At 42.7% G+C, this 26,644-nt stretch overlaps 1 protein-coding gene across 3 annotated transcripts in view; it reads right to left on the minus strand.

The window, feature by feature from the left end:
* The window catches only part of LOC110529611 (exostosin-1), a 280,414-nt gene that overhangs the window by 8,154 nt on the left and 245,616 nt on the right, over nt 1–26,644 (minus strand). For all 3 annotated transcript variants that reach the window (XM_036985038.1, XM_036985037.1, XM_036985039.1), the window contains exons 5-9: nt 22,974–23,093; nt 20,446–20,578; nt 16,124–16,242; nt 15,520–15,615; nt 1,961–2,050 (exon numbers count right to left, since the gene is read on the minus strand). In XM_036985038.1, the coding sequence (XP_036840933.1) occupies nt 1,961–2,050; nt 15,520–15,615; nt 16,124–16,242; nt 20,446–20,578; nt 22,974–23,093 (558 nt within the window). The remainder of the gene's footprint in view (nt 1–1,960; nt 2,051–15,519; nt 15,616–16,123; nt 16,243–20,445; nt 20,579–22,973; nt 23,094–26,644) is intronic.

The following is a 26,644-nucleotide window of genomic DNA, read 5'->3' on the forward strand; positions in this document are numbered from 1 at the left end:
GAAATGTTATTGATTCACACAGAAGTAATACAGCATGTGCTTAGAAGAGAGAGCAGCAGATGCAGAAAACAACTATAGTGACTCAACCACCAAGACTCTAATTTGATGCCGAAAACAATGGATTTCCTAATGAGCATAATTTAACAAGTTTAATATTTGGAACAAGATAAACCACTCCACATACAACTTGTACATTGTGTCAGACACAAACAATGTCAACGTTTCCAAGGGCTCAGACAAAATAATTCTCCACACGTTTTAAACTTTTGATTAAAAAAGAGCGAACATAATCTTCACACAGAGGCAACTGCTGCTTTGGTTCATTTAGTGTTTTTTTAATTTTTTTTTACAACTGCCAGCAAAATGAGCCACTAGTGCTTTTCCTTTTCCAAGACATGAAGCTTAATCAAACTGTGACTTCATGGTTTGACAGTCTAATGATCTTCGCAGAGACTAGCATGCCGGAGAGGTAATAGGTTTCACAAACCTTCTGATTGCTTGAAACAACTTGGGCATTCATTAGTTTCTCATTCCAGGACAGATGGTGAATACATGTTTTTTGAATTGGCACCATGGTCACCGAATTTGCATTTCACAGCATGGGAAGATCCTTTCGCTAACTACATCCAGATAACAAAAACATCGGGAGGAAAATGCCCTCATTTGAGATATTTGGCAGCTTCCAGTCAGTGACGCAATAACAAGACTTAACAGGAATCTTAAATACTTTCTTTCCCCCTTTAGAGGGGCAATCAATCCGTCCCGACCACGAGAAGTGAATTAGTTATTACGCTATGCTTGACAAATTAACTCCAATGGGGTTCCCCCCTCAAGTGTCTCTTATGGACAAGGGGTGTTGAAATGACCCCATCAATATTATCCTGTAATGTAACATACACAGGGGAAGAGACACTCGGAGACAGGTACCAGACCATTTCACTGATACCGTTTAATGGAGAAACACAGGGGTGGAATTTATCAGATGAGGCAAGACGTCCCTGTGGGTTTAGAGATGTACTAGTTAGAGAGGATAGAATTCTCTCTACTGTGAATGATTAGTGTGAAGTGTGGGCATCCACCTGGACCACACACTTGATCTACTAATATAACCTGTCACCTTGCTTCACCTCCCTCTGTCTCGACTGATTTCTTCTACAGTAGCTCATGATACCAGTGACTTTCAATGTAGAGTGCGGCCTGGGCCTCAGTGCCAGTTTAAACGTTAGACCAGAGCACTTATTTTGAAATTCCCAACTTTGAGTTGCTCCATTAGGCCATTCTCTAACGGAGTAACATTAATGGGAACGAGCAATTAAAAAGAGCTTTAGCGCTTTGCTGATTCTTCAATGTGCAAATATTATACAGGGACTAATTGAATAGCAGAAATGAGAATTAACAGGACCAAATTGCAGGCCCAGAAACAGAGCATAGCATTACAACAAGGGCAGCAACACGGCACTCTGTATAACAACAGACTACAAACAAAACATGGAGTTGCTTTGAAGATGAAGGAAGTCAGTTGGTGTACATCTCCACACCCCTGGGAGAGGGAATACTTTCAAGAAACTGTCTGGAAGTTCTGTCACTTCTTCAGTTGCTGCTAAATCTCACCAGTTGGTGCCGTTGTGGATGTCAATGTCAGATAAAAGAGAAAGGAAATGCTGTAGCTGATCATACAATGTTAATTGTTGGCTTATTTTCACACACAGACGTGGGACTCTGTTCAACCTGGCCAGCTCTCTGTTTAAACCTGCCTGGTTCTTTTTCCCATAATCAAATTAAATCAGAGAATGAAATCAGACTCCCCTCACAGGTATTTTCAAGTTCTCACAATAAAGTGTGGAGGGGCAAGACACTACATAAACATTGCTAGAGGAGGGTTGATTGATTCTGGTCTTTGAACGTTAAAGCCCCTGGTAGAATAGGGAGACAGAGAGGGAATGATAACTAATCCTCCTACCTCATTAGTCGACAAGACAGAGTCCTCGTCCAGACTGAGGACAGCATCTGTGAGGATGACTTCATGGGGGAAAAAGCGACTGCTCATTGTCTGTTGAGAGGGAGAGAGGGAGAGAGAGGGAGAGAGAGGGAGAGAGAGAGAGAGAGAGAGAGAGAGAGAGAGAGGTGGTCGTCAATGGCTGCCATCGCGCAATCAACAATCCATCGGCTCTGGTGTCAGCACCTCTGACTGTGTGTGGGGACCTATTCAATCACAAGTTGAAGTATTTCAGGTACCTTTAAATGGGCTCATCCAGAAATTGCAAGAGAGGAGTCACCATTTCATTTTGGATGAAAAGATGGACAAATGATTTAATCACTTCATCCTGACGCACCCAGAGAGTAACCTTAATCTTCTTCATTTGAAATGTAATTGCATTGCTTTAGCCCTCCCTAACAATCCATAGAAGGCCAAGCTTTGTTATTTTAGGCCTGAAATTCCACTCTTGTGTAGGCTACTTCTGGGAAGCTCCTATTATTGAAGGACTTTTCATTTTAAGGAGAAAATATTGCTCTGATTATTGGATGAAAAACCTTCTGTGGAGTATGTGGGTGAAGGCCAATTAGAGATAAAAAAACAAACACCATAATGGCCTGGCAGTATCTTCTGCCCAAAGCCCCACTTCACAATAAGACTTGTCCTTACTAGTACAGTGCAATTACAGTGTAGGCACACAATGAAAACATTTCTTTGCAATTATGACATTATTAATAAAACACCTCAAAGCTGTATCTCCAATGTTATTGTCTGTGGACATTTAACGTCTAAGACATTTTCGAGGCGTTTCTATTTAAAACGACTGATGGGCTGTTTCTCTCTCAGCAGCCAGTGTTATTGGTAGTTTGCCTGCTGCACAGTATGTCCTGTAATATTAGGGAGCACACACATGGCAGAAGTGACCTGTCAGCAGTGGCCTCCTGAGAGGGATGTCTGGGTAATCCCCTTCACTGTCACTCTCTCTGGGAGGCTGCCGGCCAGAGTGTGTGGTGTGGTGCATCCTCACTAAACTCCCCCTGCCTGCCTGTCTCCCACCCTGCAATGGTCTTGACACCAAGTCTATGGGGTTAATGTACCTGCTGTATTACCCATACCTCCCTCTCTCCTCCTCAACCTCACAGGCTGCTCATTCCTTATATAAGGAAGTTATCGAGCAAAACCTGTTGACTTGCATATTAGCCTTGCCTTAGGTTGGCTGCTCTAGAGCAAGTGGATGTGGCTGTGCTATCGACAGGGCCTCTGTCATTATTTTGCCGCGGCAGTGGCAGCGGCTGACTCCAGGTGCTGTGGACTCGCATCATTATGGCTTAATGGGTCCTTTTCAATGCAACACTATTTCCTATTCACTTGAACTATCCCTGCCCGGTGCGTAAAAGCAGGATAATAGTGGCAGTGTATCGCTGGCAGGGCCGGCTCTGCGCCGAGCCAAGTCTCTTGGCTCAGGAGAGCATTTCATGGTGCCTATTGAAAAGTCATTTACCAGCTGAGGGCTTGATTAAACGAGGAGCATTGGGATACTTTAAGAGTCGTTTAGGAGTCGTGTGGCAAAAAGCTCTCCTAAAGAACATATTGAGAGAGATAGAGTGGGAAAGTACAGGCTCTCTGTTCATTACACCTATTATACACTCAGTAATCAGCCATTTATCAGCTGTGGAGGGCCCTTGGGATGAATGATAGCATCAGACCTGACTCTCAATGACAATGATACACATTCAGGTAACAAGACTATTTTCCTGAAATAGATAGAGGGTATGGGGGGTTGCTTCTTCTGATAGGCAGCTGCTGTATGTAGGCTGGTTGGATGGGCAGCGACACTCCCCATCCAACCTTGAGAGGACTTGCAGAGAAGAATGGGAGAAACTCCCCAAATACAGCTGTGACAAGCTTGTAGCGTCATACCCAAGAAGACTCGAGGTTGTAATCACTGCCAAAGGTGCTTCAACAAAGTACTGAGTAAAGGGTCTGAATACTTATGTAAATGACGTATTTCAGTTTTTTATTTCAAATAAATTAGTAAACAGTTCTATAAAACTGTTTTTGCTTTGTCATTATGGGGTATTGTGTGTAGATTGATAAGGAAAAAACAATGTAATACATTTTTAGATTAAGGCTGTAACGTAACAAAATGTGTAAAAAGTCAAGTGGTCTGAATACTTTCCGAATGCACTGCACACTATTACAGCAAGTATAAAGGTGCAGGGAAATGCTTGTGTGCTAGCTCCCTCCACATTGCAGTACAATATCTCTTCCTTAATTACCTCGTACCCCTCCACATCGACTCAGTACTGGTACCCCATGTATATAGCAAAGTTATCGTCACGCATTGTGTATTTATTCCTTGTGGTATTATTATTTTTCTACAATTTCTATTTTCTTTCTCTCTGCACCGTTGGTAAGAGCCTGTAAATAAGCATTTCAGTGTTAGTCAACACTTGTTGTTTACGAAGCATGTGTAACGCCTGTCCTCTTCTTCTGATGAGGAGGAGTAGGAGAGATCGGACCAATGTGCAGCGTGGTAAGTGTCCATAACGTTACTTTATTTACAAGAACATTAAACTACAAAATAACAACGTGAAATACCGAAATAAACGAAACAGTCCCGTGTGGCACTAACACGAAAAACAATCACCCACAACTCAAAAGTGAAACCAGGCTACCTAAGTATGGTTCTCAATCAGGGACAACAATTGACAGCTGCCTCTGATTGAGAACCATACCAGGCCAAACACAGAAATCCCAAATCATAGAAAAAGGAACATAGACAACCCACCCAACTCACGCCCTGACCATACTAAACAAAGACATAACAAACGAACTAAGGTCAGAACATGACAGCATGTGACAAATAAAATGTATTTTTCCTGAAGAGATAGTGGTAGCCCTTGATCTTGTTGTTCTGATCTGTTAATATTATTGTGTCATGTGATGTTTACAGTCTGTCATGTTGAATCTGATTATAAAATGGGGCGGTTTGGATATTCCCATTGCTAGTCTATCCTGCCCATGATATGCTAGACAACATACACATGGCCACATTCCTAAAAAGTGCCATCGTTTCCGTCGTTACCTAGCAATGCACTACTACTTTTACAGATCCACTGTCATCTGCCCAGCCATGCAAGTTAGAAACTTGATATCCACTGTAAAAAAGCCTCCATAGCAACCATTTTGTTTGCCATCGCAACCTGCAAAGTTCTGGAAATATCAACCAGCCCTTGGGTAGTTTTGCTTGACATGGCAGTCAATATGAATAGAACTAACGACCAGAAAAGGCCTAAAATTGCACTTGACAACCAGTGTTAGTGAATGTAGCATCATGTTTAGTTGAAAAATTTACGGTTTGGGAAAGAATCTTGCTTTTCAAATCAAATCAAATGTTATTTGTCACATACACATGGTTTGCAGATGTTAATGCAAGTGTGCTTCTAATACACACACATCTAAAGGGGTGAATGAGAATATGTACATGTAAGTATATGGATGAGCGATGGCTGAGCAGCATTGGCAAGGTGCAATAGATGGTATAAAATACAGTATGTACATGTTATATGAGTAATGTAAGATATGTAAAATTATTAAAGTGGCATTATTTAGAGTGCATTGTATAAAGTGACTAGTGATCCATTTATTAAAGTGGCCAGTGATTGGGTCTCAATGTAGGCAGCAGCCTCTCTGAGTTAGTGGTTGCTGTTTAATAGTCTGATGGCCTTGAGATAGAAGCTGTTCTTCAGTCTCTCGGTCCCAGCTTTGATGCACCTCTACTGACCTCACCTTCTGGATGGTAGCGGTGTGAACAGGCAGTGGATTGGTTGGGTGATGTCCTTAATGATCTTTTTGGCCTTCCTATGACATCTGGTGCTGTAGGTGTCCTGGAGGGCAGGTCGTTTTCCCCTGGTGATGTGTTGTGCAGACCGCACCACCCTCTGGAGAGCCTTGCGGTCGAGGGCGGTACAGTTACCGTACCAGGCTGTGATACAGCCCGACAGGATGCTCTCGATTGTGCATCTGTAAAAGTTTGTTAGGGTTTTGGGTGACAAGCCAAATTTCTTCAGCCTCCTGAGGTTGAAGAGGCGCTGTTGCGACTTCTTCACCACACTGTCTGTGTGAGTGGATCATTTCAGTTTGTCTGTGATATGTACGCAGAGGAACTTCAAGCTTTCCACCTCCACTGCTGTCCCTTCAATGTGGATAGGGGGCTGCTCCCTCTGCTGTTTCCTGAAGTCCACGATCATCTCCTTTGTTTCGTTGAAGTTGAGTGAGAGGTTGTTTTCCTGACACCACACTCCGAGTGCCCTCACCTCCTCCCTGTAGGCTGTCTTGTCATTGTTGGTAATCAAGCCCACTACTGTTGTGTCATCTACAAACTTGATGATTGAGTTGGAGGCGTGCATGGCCACGCAGTCACGGGTGAACAGGGAGTACAGGAGGGGGCTGAGCACACACCTTTGTGGGGCCCCAGTGATGAGGGTCAGTGAAGTGGAGATACTGTTTCCTACTTTCACCACCTGGAGGCTGCTCATCAGAAAGTTCAGGACCCAATTGCACAGGGCGGGGTTGAGACCCAGGGCCTCCAGCTTGATGATGAGCTTGGAGGGTACTATGGTGTTGAATGCTGAGCTGTAGTCAATTAACAGCATTCTTACATAGGTATTCCTTTTGTCCAGATGGGATAGGGCAGTGTGCAGTGTGATGGCGATTGCGTCATCTGTGGGTGGTATGCAAACTGAAGTGGGTCTAGGGTGGCCAGTAAGGTGGAGGTGATATGATCCTTGACTAGTTTTAATGCTGGTAACCTGTTGTATAAAAGCAATACACTTGAGTCAATGTGTTATGACATTTTTATCATGGCTGTGGCGGTCTATCCCACTCTGCTTGCCTCATGGCTATGACCACGTCACAGCCATGATAAAAAATGTAATAACATATGGCCTCATGCATTATTGCTTAAATGATGTATATTTAGTATCGTAGTCTCCTGGTCTTGGGGGCTTGATTGAATAAGACCAGTTTAAAACACTCATGGGTAACCCTCATGGGACTGTAAATACATTTTACACAAGAAATGCATATTTTAATGATAATTATCCTACCACAGCTTTAGGGATCAGTGCCTTCTCTATTAACTATCGATCTGCCGGCCAGGCTAATATGATGTGGACGACCTAATCCATTACCCTAAATGCAGGCTTTATAGAGCTGCCTGTAATTATGCATTTTTAGAGGATTTTAATTATTTAAGGGTATTTATATAAACGAGGAAAAGGGGACTCCAGCTTTAATAGCTCCATGTATGTTCATAGACAAAGTTATTCCGTGAAATTCAAATTAATCCGTTGCTATTACTCGCTAACTATGACTCGGATATCCAAGGGCGAAGATATTTTTTTCAAAATAGAAATGAATAGCAAATATCACAATGTGAAATGAGTATGCAGTGTGCCTCTTTAGTTGAGAATAGTTTCATCAAACAGTGCCAAATTTGAAAAGATTCTACATGACATGGATTCCTTTAATCTTAATAAGCTCTAATGTCTATCAGCATGCCAGCGACGCTGTCTGAATTTCACTGTTTTTTCAGCGTAAAGCCTGGAGGATACTCACTAAAGCACTCTCACTGGTGTGTATCAAACATAACTCCCTCAGTAGAGGTAAAAATTATCAACACACTCTTCACAACATTAAGTGGTATTCGTTTAGCTTGCAGTGCACCTTGCCTTACTGTATTAATGGTCTGCATTGCCGATTAGCATACTCTCTGTATAATGTTCAATGAATTGCTCTAATTTCCCCATATAGGTATGTTCTGATGGTTACACACTGCTCTGGTTATCAGGCTAGCCAGCTGTTGTTGTTGTTGTATCGCTCACCCCTCTTCACCCGCAGCTCTCCCATCAGGTCTGTATATACTCTGGAGCTCAGATTCCAATACACATCTTTAGGGACTGTTTGTCCTTCAGTCTGCCCATCTCTCTATCTCTCTCTCATCCTCCCTGTGTCTGTCTCCCTCCGCCTCCTCTGTCGCAGAGCCCACAGTCTTCGCCCCCTAGGGCTGCTTTAACTAGTCTCATGGAGACAGTGGCACAGGGTTTTGATCTGTCACTGTCCTTTCCTTCCTTTCTATCCCTGGTCAGTGTCAATGGGTTTTTCCTCTAGGCAGATATACAGGGACGTAGCACTGAGTCACCTGGTGAAAATGTGGCATCACCCTTATCTCCATTGACTCTTGTTTCTTCAAGGCCAATCTTCAGAGTCTTGTCAATGCTTTTCTTTACGGGTTAATCATATTTGATGCTTGATACATTCATAGTCAAAGTTCAAAGTTCAGCAGAGAAAATGATTTCAATGGCTCAAGTGTCGTTTCCAAGATACATTTTTGTCAAAGCCCATCTCTGTACATAATTCATAGTATCATAGTGGGGTAAATATACACTTCATGAAATTGCATGAAGTTGTAATTTTGAACAGCTTGTTCAGATATTAAATATTCATATTATTTACAGTGACTGTCAACTAAAATTGCATTATGTTTGATAAAGATGCCACATAAGCAGAACTCAACTCTAAAGTCATGACTCAGCTAAATATTAAGCCACAAATCAAGTGTCTTTGTCGTTTGTTGTTTGCTACCTGTGGCCCTTACTCCTTAGCCTTTTGACCTCTCTCTCACAAATCAAATCAAATTTTATTTCTCACATGTGCCGAATACAACAACCTTACCGTGAAATGCTATCAAGCTGTCTAGCCTGCCTTAGGAGACTGAGGATGGAGGATGTTTTGTCACAAATACCGGATAGGTGCAGTGAAATGTGTTGTTTTACAAGGTCAGCCATAGTAGCACCGCGCCACTGGAGCAAATTTGGGTTAAGTGCCTTGCTCAAAGGCACAGCTCGGGTAGTCGAACCAGCGACATTTCACTAGTGTTCTGACCTCACTGCATATGGATCCTTCGACACCTACCCCAAGGGCCGAGGGAGCCCCAGACACGCCATATAGTACAGCCCAGGGACAACCTCAACCTGCCCAGTGGCCCAAGAACCCTGACTGGCCCACAGAAACCCAGCTCCTTTGTGAACTTCCTTTACCATTGCTGTTTACACAGACTCTGTTCGGAGTTTAAGGGAATGTGAAGTGAGATATTTCAGCCTGTTGAACTTGGATAATTTGTATCATGCAGGTGTACTTTTTTTGCAGTAGAAATAGATTTCCTCCACTTTGTGTACCATTTTTTATTCGTATTGTTTTGCTTCAAAGTGCAATCATGTGTCATTATTCCTCAATGTAACGGTCGTCGTAGGTGGAAGAAGGAGAGGACCAAGGTGCAGCGTGGTAAGTGTTCATGTTGTAAATTTAATAAAAAACTGAACACTAAACAAAATAACAACGCCAGATAACGAGAACGAAACAGTTCTGTCAGGTGATACACACAAAACAGAAAACAACTACCCACAACTCAAGGGCGAAACCAGGCTGCCCAAGTATGGTTCTCAATCAGAGACAACGATTGACAGCTGCCTCTGATTGGGAACCATACCAGGCCAAACACATAGAAATACAAACATAGAACAAAACATAGAATACCCACCCACATCACACCCTGACCAAACTAAAAATAGAAACTTAAAAAAAAAAAAGTTTTATACCTTTGTTTAACTAGTCAGTTAAGAACAAATTATTTTTTTCAATGACGGCCTAGGAACAGTGGGTTAACTGCCTGTTCAGGGGCAGAACGACAGATTTGTACCTTGTCAGCTTGGGGATTTGAACGTGCAACCTTCCGGTTACTAGCCCAACGCTCTAACCACTAGGCTACCCTGCCGCCCCATACAAAGCAATCTACGGTCAGGGCGTGACACTCAATTGTAGTATACAGATTGATTTGATTGCAGGTTAGGCGATAAGGATATTGTGAATCCAAGTTGTGAATGAAAACTGACCCCTAGAATGGCCTAATCACCATGCAGACTGGATTTAGTGGGGGCCTACTTGAACTCTGCCCTGTAACATTTAACACATAAAGTATATCCTGAATGAATGGACTGAATTGATTTTGAGGATCAACTCATGAATTGAAAACTCAGGGTGCCAAGCAGGGAATTATTATTGAAAGTAACAATAAATTAAGGTGACAGAATTGTTCAGGGACAACAAATGACACCCTGAGTGACCATAGATCACCTCGTATACATGGTGAGACAAATGACCGCCCTGAGGAGAAAATGGTAGAGTGCTCCAAAGCATTTGACTAACCCAATTACTATGCTTTGCAAGAGATCAAATATCTAACGCTTTGAAAGAATCACTTTATTTCATTTATCTGTTCTTATTAACCACGTTCCCTTCTGATGAGACATCTTGTTATCCAGGCTGTATATGAATTATCAGTTGATGAAAATGGCTATCAGACAAGGATGGGGAGCTGGAGGTGCTAATGAGACAGTGAGCCCTTCTTGAGGCGTCGCATCACAGGACAGGAACACACTCAGCCAGCCAGCCACCCACACACAGCTGTGGAGATGCTACTGTGGAGATCTCACATGTACACCGACGCACACAATCACACACACCCCACAAGTCAGTGAAGGGCTTAGCTCCAAGCCATCAGGCTTGGGAGTGAGTGGCAGGTCTGTCGAGAGCAAGGATAGTGATCTAATGGCAGCTGGCTATAAAGTGATCCATGGCAAGAATGCGGGCCAACTTAATTAGCCTTCAAATGGAAATGAAAATTGAAGGAACATGATGAGGGGACCTATTTTTAGATGTGTTACTTTCCTGAGGACACAAACATGGAGGAAAAATCGATAATATAATATGCTGGATTTTGATCAAATGCTGCTGGTGACCTCTACTCAGGGCTGATTAGTGCAGTCCATTGAAATACAAAAATGATATATTACGACGGAGGGGAGAGGGACTGTGGTTCATTAAGGCCCTTTCACAGCAGCCAGTGTTTTCCCTTGTCTATCACACAATGCATTCATGCAACAGCATGAAATGATGCCCCTGCTTTTCATACTAGCTTGCTAAAAAGGAAAATAGTGTAAACACAATGGAAAGTATAGGACCGAAAACACAATAAATGGGGTCTAGGTTACAGTGTAATTTCAATGAGCCTAAATAAATAGGTGACATGTATTAGGCAGTAGGAAAACACTGCTTAAATGTTTAAACTGAATGCCGGCCTTGAGGGGAGATAAACTATTTAGGACACCAGATAATAAGAGCCTCTTTAGATATTCTGTCCCCCTGACAAACATACAATTACTTTGCTTTTTTCACAGATGATATGAGGGACAACAAAAGATGCACAATTGCAGAACACGGAACACATCCACCATTAGCCTTTCCTCAGTCTCTTGGCAGTGCTCTGATTCAGTGTGATGTGAACGTTTGACTCGCTGGTTTCCACACATTGAAACTCTTATTGTTTGGGGAGAGAGCTGTGGAGAATTACTACTCTGGAGCAGCTGTCTTGTTAGGCTAGAATACTCAAAGAGTATTAAAAGCTTTTAGAAAAGCTGTTTATTGTTATAATGGGAACACATTTTTTCCATTGCCGTGTTTACCACATGAGAACAAACAATATCAATTAAGGGATCTGCCATTGGGTTTTAGGGTCCTGCTCCTGCCTCAGTGGGGCGGCATGGAGTACTGGCCTTGTGTTAGGACAACAGCTGGGCTGCTGCGGGTTATGGAAAAACTGAGAAGTGTGTGTGTGTGTGAGAGAGAGAGAGCGTGGGGGGTGGGAGGGTTGACTGAATTCTGTGGTAAGCAGCAAGCATGACACTGCTGATTGGAATTCCACTTTGGCTTTGAGTAGGAGATATTTATGAAGCCAGCAATTAAAGGGATAGTTCACCCAATTGCAAAAGCACACATTGGTTTCCAAGCAGTCTGTAGACAATGTGTGACAGCAATCCATGCTTTGGTTTTGTTTCCATGGCTAACATTTTAGCATTTGTGATACAAATCCCATTTTATGTCATGGGACAGACTTTAACATTTTTTGCTCATCATGTTCAAATCATCTATAAGTGACTGTTGAGCTTCACAATCAATTTGAGACACTTTCGATTGATTTGGACATGATGCATGAACAATTCTAATATCAGTCATATGACTTGAATGGTATTTGTGCCACAAACGCTAAATGTTAGCATTTGGAAACAGTGCCAGGAAAACTAAAGAATGGATTACTGTCATACCTTGTCCATAGACTGCTTACTGGGTAAGGAAATCATGGAAAGTGTGTAATTTGGGTGAACGCTCTCTTTAAGTGAATGGAACGCTCCAAATAACACAATCGGAGTGATTATTTGGACTCAATGAAGGGTTGGATGAATTCATACTGTCAGCGCAATAGCGTTTCATCAGAATAGTTTGATTGAAACCACATTACTGTGTTTAAGATGCTTGCATTCCGTAAGAGCATTTGTCCTGTTTGGAAGTATGATGTCTGGTGTACTAACTCCCATTGTTTTAAAAGCTCATAAGAACATCACTGCAAAGTGGTACCTTTAGCACTACTAAAATGATTCAGCTGAGGCGTGGCACAGTAATGGCATTGTGATGGACCGGTGTTTTATCCAGAGTGCGCCTGGAACAGTCCTGGAAGCAGCCTCAAGCTGCTTCATGGCTCAACAGTCAGGGTAAGCTGAGCTCAGATTCCAGGAGACAGACTCGCACTCAGTCAGGGCCAGTTCCAAAAAGGACAAATTAAAGAAAAGCTTGAAAGGATTTTATTAGAAATGTACGACTGCATTTTATCTCCCCTGACTTTAAAGTGGAACTGACAGAGTTGTTGCAACATGAAAACATATTAAAATCTGTTCATATACACCCCCAGGAAGAATTTGACAGATTATATATTGTATTTTTTATTTAAAAAAAAAAAAATTCTGACAAGCTGGCACTTAGTATTGGTGATTTTCACATTTTCATAAATTCTTAGAATGTTTGGCATTTGTGAAAATTCGAAAGCATTATAGAGTGGGAAAGCGGCCGTGCGTTTGGACAATTAATAGACACTGCAGTAAATAAAACGAATAAATACATCTGTCTCGTCAAGGACCAGAGTCTACGCAGAGCGGTGAGCCATAGCCAATCAGAGCTACAGTACGCCTTTATGCAAATAAGCAATTTGCCACACGGGCCTGTCATCATTCACTTTGAACTGGACTGTGTGTTTACAGGCTGTAGCAACAGTGTGACTTTAGATCATTAGAACGCATTCGCCAAAAGCCACAAAATACACCTGAATGGATTTTTGCAAATATGTAAATACCACGGGAGTTCTTTTACATTTGGTAACTTTACAGTCCTATTGATTTAATTACATTTATTTATTTCACCTTTATTTAACCAGGTAAGCTAGTTGAGTACAAGTTCTCATTTACAACTATGACCTGGCCAAGATAAAGCAAAGCAGTGCGACACAAACAACAACACAGAGTTACACATGGAATAAACAAGCATACAGTCAATAACACCATAGAAAAAAAGGAAAGTCTATATACAGTGTGTGCGAAGTAGTTACAATTGATTAAATTATCACTGGAGTGATAGATGAGCAGATGATGATGTGCAAGTAGAGATACTGGTGTGCAAAAGAGCAGAAAAATAAATAAAAATAATATGGGGATGAGGTAGGTAGATTGGGTGGGCTATTTACAGATGGCTATGTACAGCTGCAGTGATCGGTTAGCTGCTCAGATAGCTGATGTTTAAAGTTAGTGAGGGAAATATAAGTCTCCAGTTTCAGCGATTTTTGCAATTCGTTCCAGTCATTGGCAGCAGAGAACTGGAAGGAAAGGTGGCCAAAGGACGTGTTGGCTTTGGGGATGGCCAGTGAAATATACCTACTAGAGTGCGTGCTACGGTTGGGTGTTGCCATCGTGACCAGTGAGCTGAGATAAGGCGGAGCTTTACCTAACTTCGACTTATAGATGACCTGGAGCCAGTGGGTCTGGCGACGAATATGTAGCGAGGGCCAGCCGACTAGAGCATACAGGATAGACTGCATCCAGTTTGCTGAGTAGAGTATTGGAAGCTATTTTGTAAATTATTGGTAGGATAGTCCGTTTTACGAGGGTATGTTTGGCGGCGTGAGTGAAGGAGGCTTTGTTGCGAAATAGGAAGCCGATTCTAGATTTAATTTTGATGAAACCACCATGAAAGTTATGCACATCCCTCAGTTATGCACATCAACAACAACCATTTATTTTATTTTACTAGGCAAGTCAGTTAAGAACAAATTCTTATTTTCAATGATAGCCTAGGAACAGTGGGTTAACTGCCTGTTCAGGGGCAGAATGACAGATTTGTACCTTGTCAGCTCGGGGATATGAACTTGCAACCTTTCGGTTACATGTCCAACGCTCTGCCGCTGCCGCTAGCTAGAGTGAGATGAGCTAAAATCTAATGAGGGAAAATTAGATAAACCCTCTCAAACTTTTTCAGAATTGCACTGATAAACGATGGGGAATAGTAGCCTGCTTGTCCTTCTGCAGCTTGCCTGCCAATGTATGCTGGTCCCAACCCACATTTTTACAAATTAATGGGAACTTGCCTGCCTGCCCACCCATTTGATCAATGCCAAAAACATTTGATTGACAACTAGCTCAGGTTGCATTCATAAATTGCCTCAGAGTGCTGTCAGATTATCTGTTCATAAATTCAGAGCGTTTTGCAGTCAGTCACCCAAGCTAACTGGCTAAAGTTGGCTAGCTTGCTAGCTACTTCCAGACACAAATGAGAGAACACCTCTGACCATTGTACTCGCCCTATCAGAGCTGGTTAGGCTGTTTACATGTTATCTAGAGCTTTCGTAGCTATCTTACTTTTTTTGCCTACGTTTTATTGACACCAGTCGTATTCAGCGGGTGTCATAAATTCATCAGTTATTTTGCGCTCTGGCACACTCAGACGATAGTGCTCTGAAATGGTAGTAGATAGCCACATTGAATTCATGAACGCAAGAGATATGCTACGTGGATAATAGTCGTTCTATTTCAGCATAGAAATTCATATTTTTTGCTAGCTAGCCAAATGACACCTGCCTCTAGCTTTAGCCACCGAAAAACAACATGACACCCTCCCAGCAACTATCTAGCTAGCCAGCCAACGTTAGGCTCAGTGTTTTTACCTTGCTAAATAAATAGCTACATAAATAGATACGCTAGCCTATTTCCCATGTTATGACCGACTTGTGATCATTGTCCTTGCTGATTTGATTTTATTGACATGCCCAGCCTTAGTTAAATTTGTCTTGGGTTTAAAAAAAAACTTTTTTTCAAAAACTGAAACTGAAACAGTGCATCCTGAATGGGTGGAGGCAGCAAACAATGTACCAGGCCAGTTGTGATTTACAACCTGATAGCAATATTTTTTGAACGTCAAATAAATATATTAGTGTCAGTTCTCCTTAACAGTCATGCACATTCCCTCAATGATTAAGACTCAATAAAACACATTAAAATCGATAAAACATGTAATCTTAACACCCGCTTAACTAGGAAATCTCATACCTTTCTCTCTCCCTCAATGACAGTGATAGGCACGGTGGTGGAGGGCCACTTGCTCTTCGGAGGTAAAGGCTTGTCACAATTCCACAGCACAATTATCTGCAAACAAAACAATTAAATCAAATCTTAATTCAAAAGAGCATAGACCCCGTACATATAGCCATTGTTTTTTTAGCAGCGGATATATAGCGAAAATAAGTCTGTCCACTGGGTGGTTTGAGTGGGTGAATGCTAATTGGCTGAAAGCTGTGGTACATCAGACATACCATGGGTATGACATAACAGTTCCTTTTACTCTTCTAATTACGTTGGTAACCAGTTTATAATTTGCAATAAAGCACCTCAGGGGTTTGTGTGATATGGCCAATATACCACGGCTAAGGGCTATATCCAGGTATCCTAAGAACAGCCCTTAGCCGTGGTATATTGGCCATATAGCACACCCGTAAATATAGCATGGGAGACATGACATGCCGTATAGCTATAAAGCTTTATGCTATATCCCATAAGATAAACTTCCACTGACTTCGAGTTACAGTATAGAAATGAATGGTCTGCATCCCTGCTGTTTCGCCTTAGCTCACGGGTCATAGGTCTGAGCTCTCACCTGTGCACAGAACTTGGATTTGGCAACAGCGATGACGAGCTTGACTATGGGCTGCAGCTGAGATTGGAGAGGAGTCACGGCCTGGATAACAGCAGTGAACTCCTGGGACGGGATCTTACCTGCAACCACACAGAGAGACATAAACCTTAACACAAACCTTCAGACGCACACCTTAATACACACCTTCAGACACAACTTAACACACATGCACCTCAAGACATTAACCTTTCTGACACACACCTTCAGAAGGGACAGACTGGACTCTCCAATCCATCCACCTCATCAAGCATAAATGGACACCCAGTGCACTTACAGCATCCCTATCAATCTCTCTGACACAGGGCTGTGGACTCTCTGACCTCTCTGGTGTACTGGGCTCTATTTATGGATTTACCCTGATGCTATGTGGTGCCTCTAGAAGACCTATTTTGGACCCTGATCACCAAACGATGCCTTCTTGACGTGATAGCAAACTTGTGCTGGCTGTTTGTATGTGTCCATTGGGTGAGCATAGCATTTACCTGAATAGGTTTGTTCTTTGCAGACATTGTTGCATAAGCAAAGAAATCTGTAGAAAATCTCTGCCGATCATCTTCAAAGGAGGATTCAGTATTGCATTAGGACCACACGAGTCCCATTGGGCGACGTACAATTGGCCCGGTGTCGTCCGGGTTATTAGGGGAGGGTTTGACCGGGGTAGGTCGTTATTGTAAAATAAGAATTTGTTCTTAAATAACTTGCCTAGTTAAATATATAAAAAAATATAATCATTATCATCCGGTCATCAAAATCCCATAAGCCTTAAACTATTTTACTCTGGCAACACTTTTGTAGAAGAAATGTTTCCTCCGGGAAACACCACAGTCATTTCTGGCAGCAATTTTAAGTGCACTTCAAACAAACGTTCGAATCCAACATTAAACTGCAAATGTACCAAGCAGAACTGGCAAAAACATTTTGTTCAAATGACTTTCATTGAAATAACTGTGATCAAAGTAATTTCTTCAACTGTTGTTAAGACAGGGGAAACATATTTTCAATTTCAACAAGGTATGTTAAGCATTGATCCAACATTACTGTTCCCTTTAGAACACACCAACAGCTGTCGCAGAGTAGGCTGTTAGTCCCACATTTGTAAAAAAGAGCCTTGTATAATGGCCCCTCTTATCTTGAGAGTCTGCCCTTTGCAGGATACCTTACTGTAGGCCTAGTGAAGCGAGGTGTCATGTTGGTTATTAGCCTTTATGCTTGTTACTGGCCTTAGCGAAGGAGCTCTAGAACTCGTCATTAGAAAGGTTCAGTGTGATCTGAAACACGCTCAGAAACTAGACCTCATTAATATTGACAGAACGAAGTCAAACTGTACTATGGTAATAGAAGAAAAAAAATCCCACTGATTGCAATGAACCGGAACAATCATGCTCAGCAAACAAGGCAAGTTGGAGGGTTTTCCGGACCAAAACAGAAAGCCAGGCTGGATCAATGATAGTGATGGGACTGCAAAGGAGAAAGCTGTTAGGGGGCCCTGAAGCCTCGAGGAAATCTAGTTGGTAACCTTAAAAATAAATAGAGGTGCCGGGGAAGTGAAGAGGTGGGGTGACGAGGGCAAGTGTTACCGCTTTTTCACACAAGGTGGTGGTAAACAAATCACTCTTCTTCTAGCAACATCCTGGAGATAGTCCTTCTGTACACTGCCGAATCGGCATTACACAATGGGAGAAGACTGTGTGGAACTGCATATGTAGCGGTCAGATAATTCACATCATTTTGTGTACCCTGCCAATCTAATCCGAGGATTTAGACAATATATAATTTCCTCATGTGAAAAGCTATAGATTGAGATTTATTGACAGCTCAAACAAAATTCAAAAAATTCACTCAAATGGCGACGAGAATTGGGTCGGATGACTGTGGAAAACAAGCAGTTTCAACAGGGGACATTCAAACATTCTAAAGTTTCTACAGTAAATGGACCTTCTCATTCTTATCCACTGCTTTGGCATCTCTTCATACATTCCCAGTAGCTTTAAACACAGACAAAAGAGGATTGTGAAGCACATTATAGGAGGTACCAAAGGAGCTGGACTCTCTACTAAACAAGTTGGAAATCCAATTTGTGATTTTGAGGCGGTATACCCAGTCATCAAGACCCCCCAGAAATGGAGCCCAATATCGTTATCGTTCCTTCTTTTCCACTTCTCAGAGGAGCAGATATGATTCGGGACAGATGCTGTCATAATAACAAAATATTGTAACATCAACTTGAAATTGACAGAGACAAATAAAAGCTTAAAAACGGTCAATTAAAGTCAGTAGAATTGAAATAGGCCTACAATGCAAAGGAAAACACTAAAAACATCTGCTGCTATCAGAATTATGGAAAGTGAGACTGATAATGCCTGTGTTTTACCGGCATTGACAACGTTATTCCTTCAGTACCGGCAAAAACATATAACTGTCGAAGCATAAAGCAAACTGCCCATTCCTCCTGTACACAACTCCTCAGAGAAAGACAAGCATCTATCTGAGTTATGGCTTCATCCCAGTGCTCCTCGCAGGACTGCGACAGCAGCACAGTTCATAGTGCACAGCTCCAAGGTGCTCAATGCCGGAGGAAATACACAAGACACTGACTGCTCTGCTGCAGCTCTAGGCTTTATGCTGTTCACTGTTCCATTTCAGTGACAACTAATCACTGACTAGGGAGGACTTGACCCTTGGCAGTTAATGGGACTGCAGATAGGATATGGGATAACATATACCAGCTTGCAAGGTTACATCCAAGACAATTTCCGTTGTAAAGTGCATTGTTTGGTCCCCAAACATGACTTTATGTAAAATTTGTCTGTGGTTGGCAAGCATGAGCAACATTTTCTCAGAGGGTATTAATATGTAGCACTGGGGTATATAAAATAGCATGGAGGAAAAGTTGAAGAGAGCACATTGAAGAGAGCACATTGCCGGAGCGGAGGTCTGATTCCTTATGGTTGTGTGTCAACAGTTCCCATGCATAGAAGTTATACAGACACATAATAGCAGGTTATCACCAGGCTGCAACTCACCCAGAGAGGAGTCTGTTATACAGACACATAATAGAAGGTTATCACCAGGCTCCAACTCACCCAGAGAGGAGTCTGTTATACAGACACATAATAGAAGGTTATCACCAGGCTCAAACTCACCCAGAGAGGAGTCTGTTACACAGACACATAATAGCAGGTTATCACCAGGCTCCAACTCACCCAGAGAGGAGTCTGTTATACAGACACATAATAGAAGGTTATCACCAGGCTCCAACTCACCCAGAGAGGAGTCTGTTATACAGACACATAATAGCAGGTTATCACCAGGCTCCAACTCACCCAGAGAGGAGTCTGTTACACAGACACATAATAGCAGGTTCTCACCAGGCTCCAACTCACCCAGAGAGCAGTCTGTTACACAGACACATAATAGCAGGTTATCACCAGGCTCCAACTCACCCATAGAGGAGTAGTAGAAGGGGAACACTGCAGCGTCCATGGAGAACTGAGGTAGAACGTACAGTCCACCAGGCTCCAACTCACCCATAGAGGAGTAGTAGAAGGGGAACACTGCAGCGTCTGTGGAGAACTGAGGTAGAACGTACAGTCCACCAGGCTCCAACTCACCCATAGAGGAGTAGTAGAAGGGGAACACTGCAGCGTCTGTGGAGAACTGAGGTAGAACGTACAGTCCACCAGGCTCCAACTCACCCATAGAGGAGTAGTAGAAGGGGAACACTGCAGCGTCTGTGGAGAACTGAGGTAGAACGTACAGTCCACCAGGCTCCAACTCACCCATAGAGGAGTAGTAGAAGGGGAACACTGCAGCGTCCATGGAGAACTGAGGTAGAACGTACAGTCCACCAGGCTCCAACTCACCCATAGAGGAGTAGTAGAAGGGGAACACTGCAGCGTCTGTGGAGAACTGAGGCAGAACGTACAGTCCACCAGGCTCCAACTCACCCATAGAGGAGTAGTAGAAGGGGAACACTGCAGCGTCTGTGGAGAACTGAGGCAGAACGTACAGTCCACCAGGCTCCAACTCACCCAGAGAGGAGTAGTAGAAGGGGAACACTGCAGCGTCTGTGGAGAACTGAGGCAGAACGTACAGTCCACCAGGCTCCAACTCACCCATAGAGGAGTAGTAGAAGGGGAACACTGCAGCGTCCATGGAGAACTGAGGTAGAATGTACAGTCCACCAGGCTCCAACTCACCCATAGAGGAGTAGTAGAAGGGGAACACTGCAGCGTCTGTGGAGAACTGAGGTAGAACGTACAGTCCACCAGGCTCCAACTCACCCATAGAGGAGTAGTAGAAGGGGAACACTGCAGCGTCTGTGGAGAACTGAGGCAGAACGTACAGTCCACCAGGCAACGAATTCCACATCAACTTGTTCCTGGATACGTGTGAATGTATTCTGTCTTGGATTATCTGCAGAAAAAGAAACAAGACGGAGAGAAGGAGGAGGAGAGAGAGAGAGGATTAGTACAAAGAAGCTGCTCGCTGTGCAAGAGGCTGGGTCTGATAGACGTGGCCATGTTGTCGAGCAGCGTCTTGCTGATGCAGATAACACCTCACACCCTCAGCTGGGACTGATGCCCACTCACCCAGGTGCAACTGTTACCTTGCATGTTGACTGTGGAGATTGGACCTGTATCTCGTCGTCCCATGTTGCTATATATGATGACTGTGCTACTGACAGTCCATTGAACAGCAATGACCGTAAGGAGTTATTTGCATGCAGTGGTCATGCAGTAAAAGTGATGGACTGATGATGCACAGGATATTTTACATGAAGATGGTCACCTATGGGTCCTGATATTAGTTGAGTCATTGGACACAAAACCAACCTCTCAATCATTAACATTAATGACAGTCATTTCATATCATATCAGCCATCTACTTCTGATTGCTCTTTCCAATAAACCTGCCTCACTGCATGTCCTGAAGTAGAAAGGCCACAGCTCTCCTGCTCTTGGATCCACAGCAAGAGACCTCCATATGGGTCTCCTCTCTTACATGCTCTCAGAGCCCGGTGCTTTCCTGGCTGCTTCCTCCGTTTGAACTGTGGGTCCTAATGAGGTTGTGAGAGACGCCTTAACAAGCAACCCCCTCAGAGAGACGAGGCGGTAGGTCGACCCCTCCACACTGTTTACTCCCTGCTAGGTGATGAGCTTCATTTATGTTGCTCAAGATACAGTACCTCTACAGTAAAAAATATATTTTCTCTTCTACAGGAGTTGCTACAGTATCATGTGACTGTGTTATACTTGTTCTGCATTGTAGGCAAATGTCTCTGAAAACCCTATTGACAGATTCAGGTCAGATTTATCTGGCTATGAGGGAAGCAGTGCGTCTGTCTGTTTGTCCCGCACCTCAAACGGCCACCCTCAGTGTGATTATCATAACAGTTTAGAGTCCATATGCCTGTCCAGTGCCAGGAACACTGAGACGAGATGTGCTTTTTGATCTATATGGAGAATTAGCTGGCACTTATCGACAACCTCACAAAAGCCCTGTGTGTGTGTGCCACTTGCGGGGCTATTTAGAATGCCTAATTTCCCCCATTTTGTCAGTCGGCAGGTAGTGCCGAGCATTTACCACATCTGCACAACGGTAAATATCCATGGAGATGGGCCTAATTTCTTCCCTGTTGGATTTGGACTAGGCACCTGGTGGTGACGTTCGCCCGGCAACACATAAAACCAACGCTCGGCCCTAATCCAATTTATCACAAAGTGCTGCTGTGGCTCCCTTTGAAGAACCATGGCGGAATGCCTATAATTTATCCTCCTCACTTTCTCTTTTCCCCCTCCTCCTCAACCCTCCTTGTCATTATTTCCTTTATGAAGTGGTAAATTGAATGGAAACAAGAAGGGAGTAAAGATAGAGAGTGGAGAAATTAAACACGGACACCCTCAAAATGAAGAAGTGAAATGAAAACCTCAGGGACAAAGACATATGGGTAAACAGGTTGGAGTGTCTGTTGAGTGAGTTCTAAATTAGAGCCCACAACACTATCATAACAGAGTAGCTTCTGAATGGGTCAGTGATAGAACAATTAGTGAAAGTGCGTTAAAATAAAAACCCATGGAAAAACTCAGACCAAAGTAAAACCCTCAAAATGTTGAGTGAGACAGAGGGGCGAACAGAGAGCCTATGAGAATGTTCTGATGTTACCCTGCTGAACCTTTCCTCTCATACCTGCAGGCCAAAACACCTCATACCGTGGCTTCCTCTCCACACATCAGACCATAAAACGTGTTTTTCTGATTGTTCCAGGAGAAACATGACAATTATTTTAACTTTGCTCTTAGAGGACACTATATTTGGGGGTGTGACAACAATAAACAGTAGCAGTATAGCACAAGGGGGAGTTTTGTTTAAGGAACCCCCAGCTACCTGTCGTTGTACTCTAGTTCATGAGAGTCTCTAGACATTTAAGATTCCAGAGGAAACAGTTACACTGCAATCTCTTTTGATCATGGCAGGTCCTGACTGATCTGGGGAAGAGCCTGATGAAAGCCCTTTGTGTCTGTTTCCCCCCAGAGACTGAGACAGAAGAGAGAGTATAGTGAAATCACTCCCAAAGTAAGAGCCAGACTGTCAGGAGGAGTAAAAAAACACACAAAAAACAGGGGAAATTAAGAACTTGTTTGGGAAACGCTGTTGTACAGCCACCATCAATTCATCCTGGCCACTTGTGCACATTATAGAAAAGGCTATCCGTTATCCTGGCTGCTGGCTGTCTGGCCCTGCAATCCTCCCAACCCGCTCCCACCCACTCTTGATTCAAATGAACAGTTCTATAAATGGGAGAGCTTACCTCTAATGTAGTTAATACTATTTTTGCTACCGAAGAAAAATAAGCATCCCAGAGGAACTGAGTCTGCTGCCTGAGCGCCAATATTTTGTCATGGTCCACAGATCTGGTAATTGAAGGAACCTGGGGAAAAAAAGGACAGAGTAAAAATTTAAACGAATGTGAGGGAGGGGGGCACATGGGTTATTCTCTGGGCAGATGTGATTAGGGGAAATACTCCTTCCCGAGGGAGGCCCATGGACACACTGTCTCCACCTATGAGAGCCATAGCAACACCTCTCTGTAGGATTCGAATGGCCCTTTAGTGGCTATAACTTGAGGGACCAATGACATCGTTAACGATGGTCCTCAATGGTCAAATTACACTGTGATCTATGTGGTAGGCCTTAGAGGACTAATAAGAGGATCAATAGAATTTACTGGCATACCGTTCCAATTGAGGACTATCCCCTCAAGGTGTTGCTACAGCATAGTTCATACTGCTAGAGAGAAACTGAGGTGTTAAAACGTTATGGGCTAGTAAACCAGCCTTGTGTGAGAGAGGTTGAGCCCTTAAGTTAGGGATCATGTCACTCCTATGGCTAAAACACAACACTATCGCACCCTACTAACTAACAGATAGCACTACCTCATGTTTCACAGCACATCACTGTTCTGTACTGTTACTATTCCTCTCGGAGCTCTTCATGAATTATACAAACAAACACAGAAAATACAATTCACAATGTGACACATGGCAGGAGAGGGGGCAGGAAGACAAATCAGCAGTCACCATGAATGTCACATTTCTAACCCCGAAATCACAAAGACAGCACGCCTTTCCCACCTGAAGCCTGAAAACAATGTCTGTCTGAGCTGATGTTTGGCAGTGACAGTATCTCTAATTTTAATACACTCAGAGGCAGGGTATACATTAGGCAAATCAAATCCTCCCCCTCCCTCTCTATCTCTCCATCAATGTTTATGTGTCTCCTCTGTGGGGGAATAAGCTACTCCACATGTTGTGCTGGGTTGTTGCGCATCATTCTTCCACATACTTGAATGTAAAGAGATTCACTTTTTACCAGCAGGAGCAGTAACTTGATTGTTGTATAAAACCAAAACATTGGATGGCCTTAAAAACTCTCCTCCATTCTCATTATGGACCAACACACACACACACACACACACACACACACACACACACACACAAACACACAGCAGTATGGTGTGTGGGCTGTGCTTTGCTAGTTTACCAACCCCGTAAACAAAGCTGGATATAAGTTATCTTGACACTCATAAGCTTGTTTATGTGTCTGTTTATAAATAGGAGTGTATTTAAAAAGCTTTTAAATCTCTTAACACTCACGATAGCCTACTGTGACTCATGGTAGCGGATTATCTTTACATTAGATATACGTAAACGATCTCAACAGCCATTTATTCACAAGTTCGTGTATAAATGGTAGAGATTTTACAAAAGTTTCTGAATTGCTTGTAATTCAAGCAGAGGTAGTTGGTTGTTTCCCAGAAACCCCTCATGCTAATCTTTATGAAGTTGTGTCGCAGGAAACACCGTGCACCTGGCAACCTTGGTTAGCGTGCACTGCGCCCGGCCCGCCACAGGAGTCGCTGGTGCGCGATGAGACAAGGATATCCCTACCGGCCAAGCCCCCCCTAACCCGGACGACACTAGGCCAATTGTGCATCGCCCCACAGACCTCCCGATCGCGGCTGGTTACGACAGAGCCTGGGCGCAAACCCAGAGTCTCTGGTGTCACAGCTGGCGCTGCAGTACAGCGCCCTTAACCACTGCGCCACCCGGGAGGCCCATGAAGTTGGGTTTTGGGAAAATAGATCTAAATGGAATACATTTACATTGAACCATCTAAACACAACAGAAGAATACAAATCAATAGTGATTTAATCCTAACTTCCCCAACTTTCCTCACCTTTTAGCTAGTTTTGTATCTAATTCACACTCTGAATAACTGAGACCTGCATGACATTTGTTCTGACACCACTTTGCTTGCGGTTCTACAAAACGTGTGCGGACTGCTGACAGGTCCTTAGCAGATCTGCTCAGTGTCGGCAGTCAACTTTTTGTTGTTCAGATAGCACTGTTCAACCGCCGATCAGCCTCTTAAAAAACTCCAGACCACAAGGTGGCAGTAGCTTTCTACAGGCAAATGATAGCAAATGATAACAGAATAATTATGATCAAATGAAAGTAAAGACAGTCAGTGTCCAAACATCCTCCTGACAGAACAATTAAATATTACTCCAAGAACTTCCTTCCACCAAAGAGTACACATGAACATGTATTTGGGTTCAATCACTTCAACAGAAAACATTGGCATCCGCAGATGGTGTTAGTGTATGCCTGCTGTAGCAATCTATAGCAAATGTTAAGGTTGAGGTGCCTACAGTGCCTTTTCTGTCCCCAGGACATCACTTTATATTTAGTGTAAAATGTGGATTCCAAAAGGCTTTAAATATAAAAGGTCAGGTATCCTTACATTAAACACACAAAAATATGGCTCTTGAAAAGGAATAATTTTGAAAACTTTTTTTTCAGTGGATGTAGGCTTTTTTTGCCATGTCCCCGGGTGTTACTCATCCACTTCCACGAGAAATACGCCTTAAAATATAATATTATTTTATAGTCCTAGGTAAATTCTCTCTCATCAATTACTTTTGTTCATGATTATTGTATTTCATATTTTATTTACGATTTTCTGTGACTCTGATATCACTTTCCAATTTGTTAGTTTGTTATATTTCTCCATTTATGAAAATAACCCCTTTCTAAAATGACACCACATTCAGGAAATGTCATAATTTCTTTGGTGGGAAAACAATGGTGCAAAAGTACATAAATATAGACACTCCATTTTATCTATTTTTCCATGTTTCATGTTGTTAGTCTGTATGTCCCACTCATATATTTCCACCCTGTTAGGCTAAATTATAGAGAAAATTAACCAAATTTCTAAATGTTAAAATATGTTTGAAAGAGAAGTAAAAATCCTGTTAAAGTGTTGACCATTTTACTCGCTCAACCTTTCTCACTCACAGAGCTATGGCTAATTTGGGCTCCACATTTCCACCCGTATGCACCTAACAGGTTGGAAAATGCACCTAAGAAAATAAGCGCCTGAGCTTGACCAATATGTTTTTTCTGAAAGTCAAACATGTCCTCTTTCTGATAGAATACTAAAACACAAAAATACTTTTTTTTCTCTCCAAAAGTTTTGAGGTCCAAAAGGTACCACAAAGTAGGAATGACCCAGCTATGCTCAGACAGAAAAACATGTACTCTTAATTTTGTAAAGTATTTCTGGATCACAGAGGAAAAGGTGAAGCTGTGTTATCCACTGAATGACTCAGATAATCTTTGCTATACTGGCTAGGACAGCCGTTAGTATATGTACTATAGTTAGCCATCTATGTTAGACACGTTAGCTAGCTAGCTGGCTATGGTGACAGGCAAGTCAACACATTTTAAGAGATGAGTAGATGGAAATAACCTACTAAAATCATTCTGGTCCAAAAAAAAAAATATATATATATACGGTGCCTTATTCATACCCCTTGATTTATTCCACATTTTGTTGTGTTACAGCCTGAATACAAAATTGATTAAACATATTTTTTTTCTCTGACCCATCCACACACAATACCCAATTATAAAA

This window comes from Oncorhynchus mykiss, chromosome 8 (assembly GCF_013265735.2).
Source record: "Oncorhynchus mykiss isolate Arlee chromosome 8, USDA_OmykA_1.1, whole genome shotgun sequence".
In the NCBI taxonomy this organism is placed as follows: domain Eukaryota; kingdom Metazoa; phylum Chordata; class Actinopteri; order Salmoniformes; family Salmonidae; genus Oncorhynchus; species Oncorhynchus mykiss.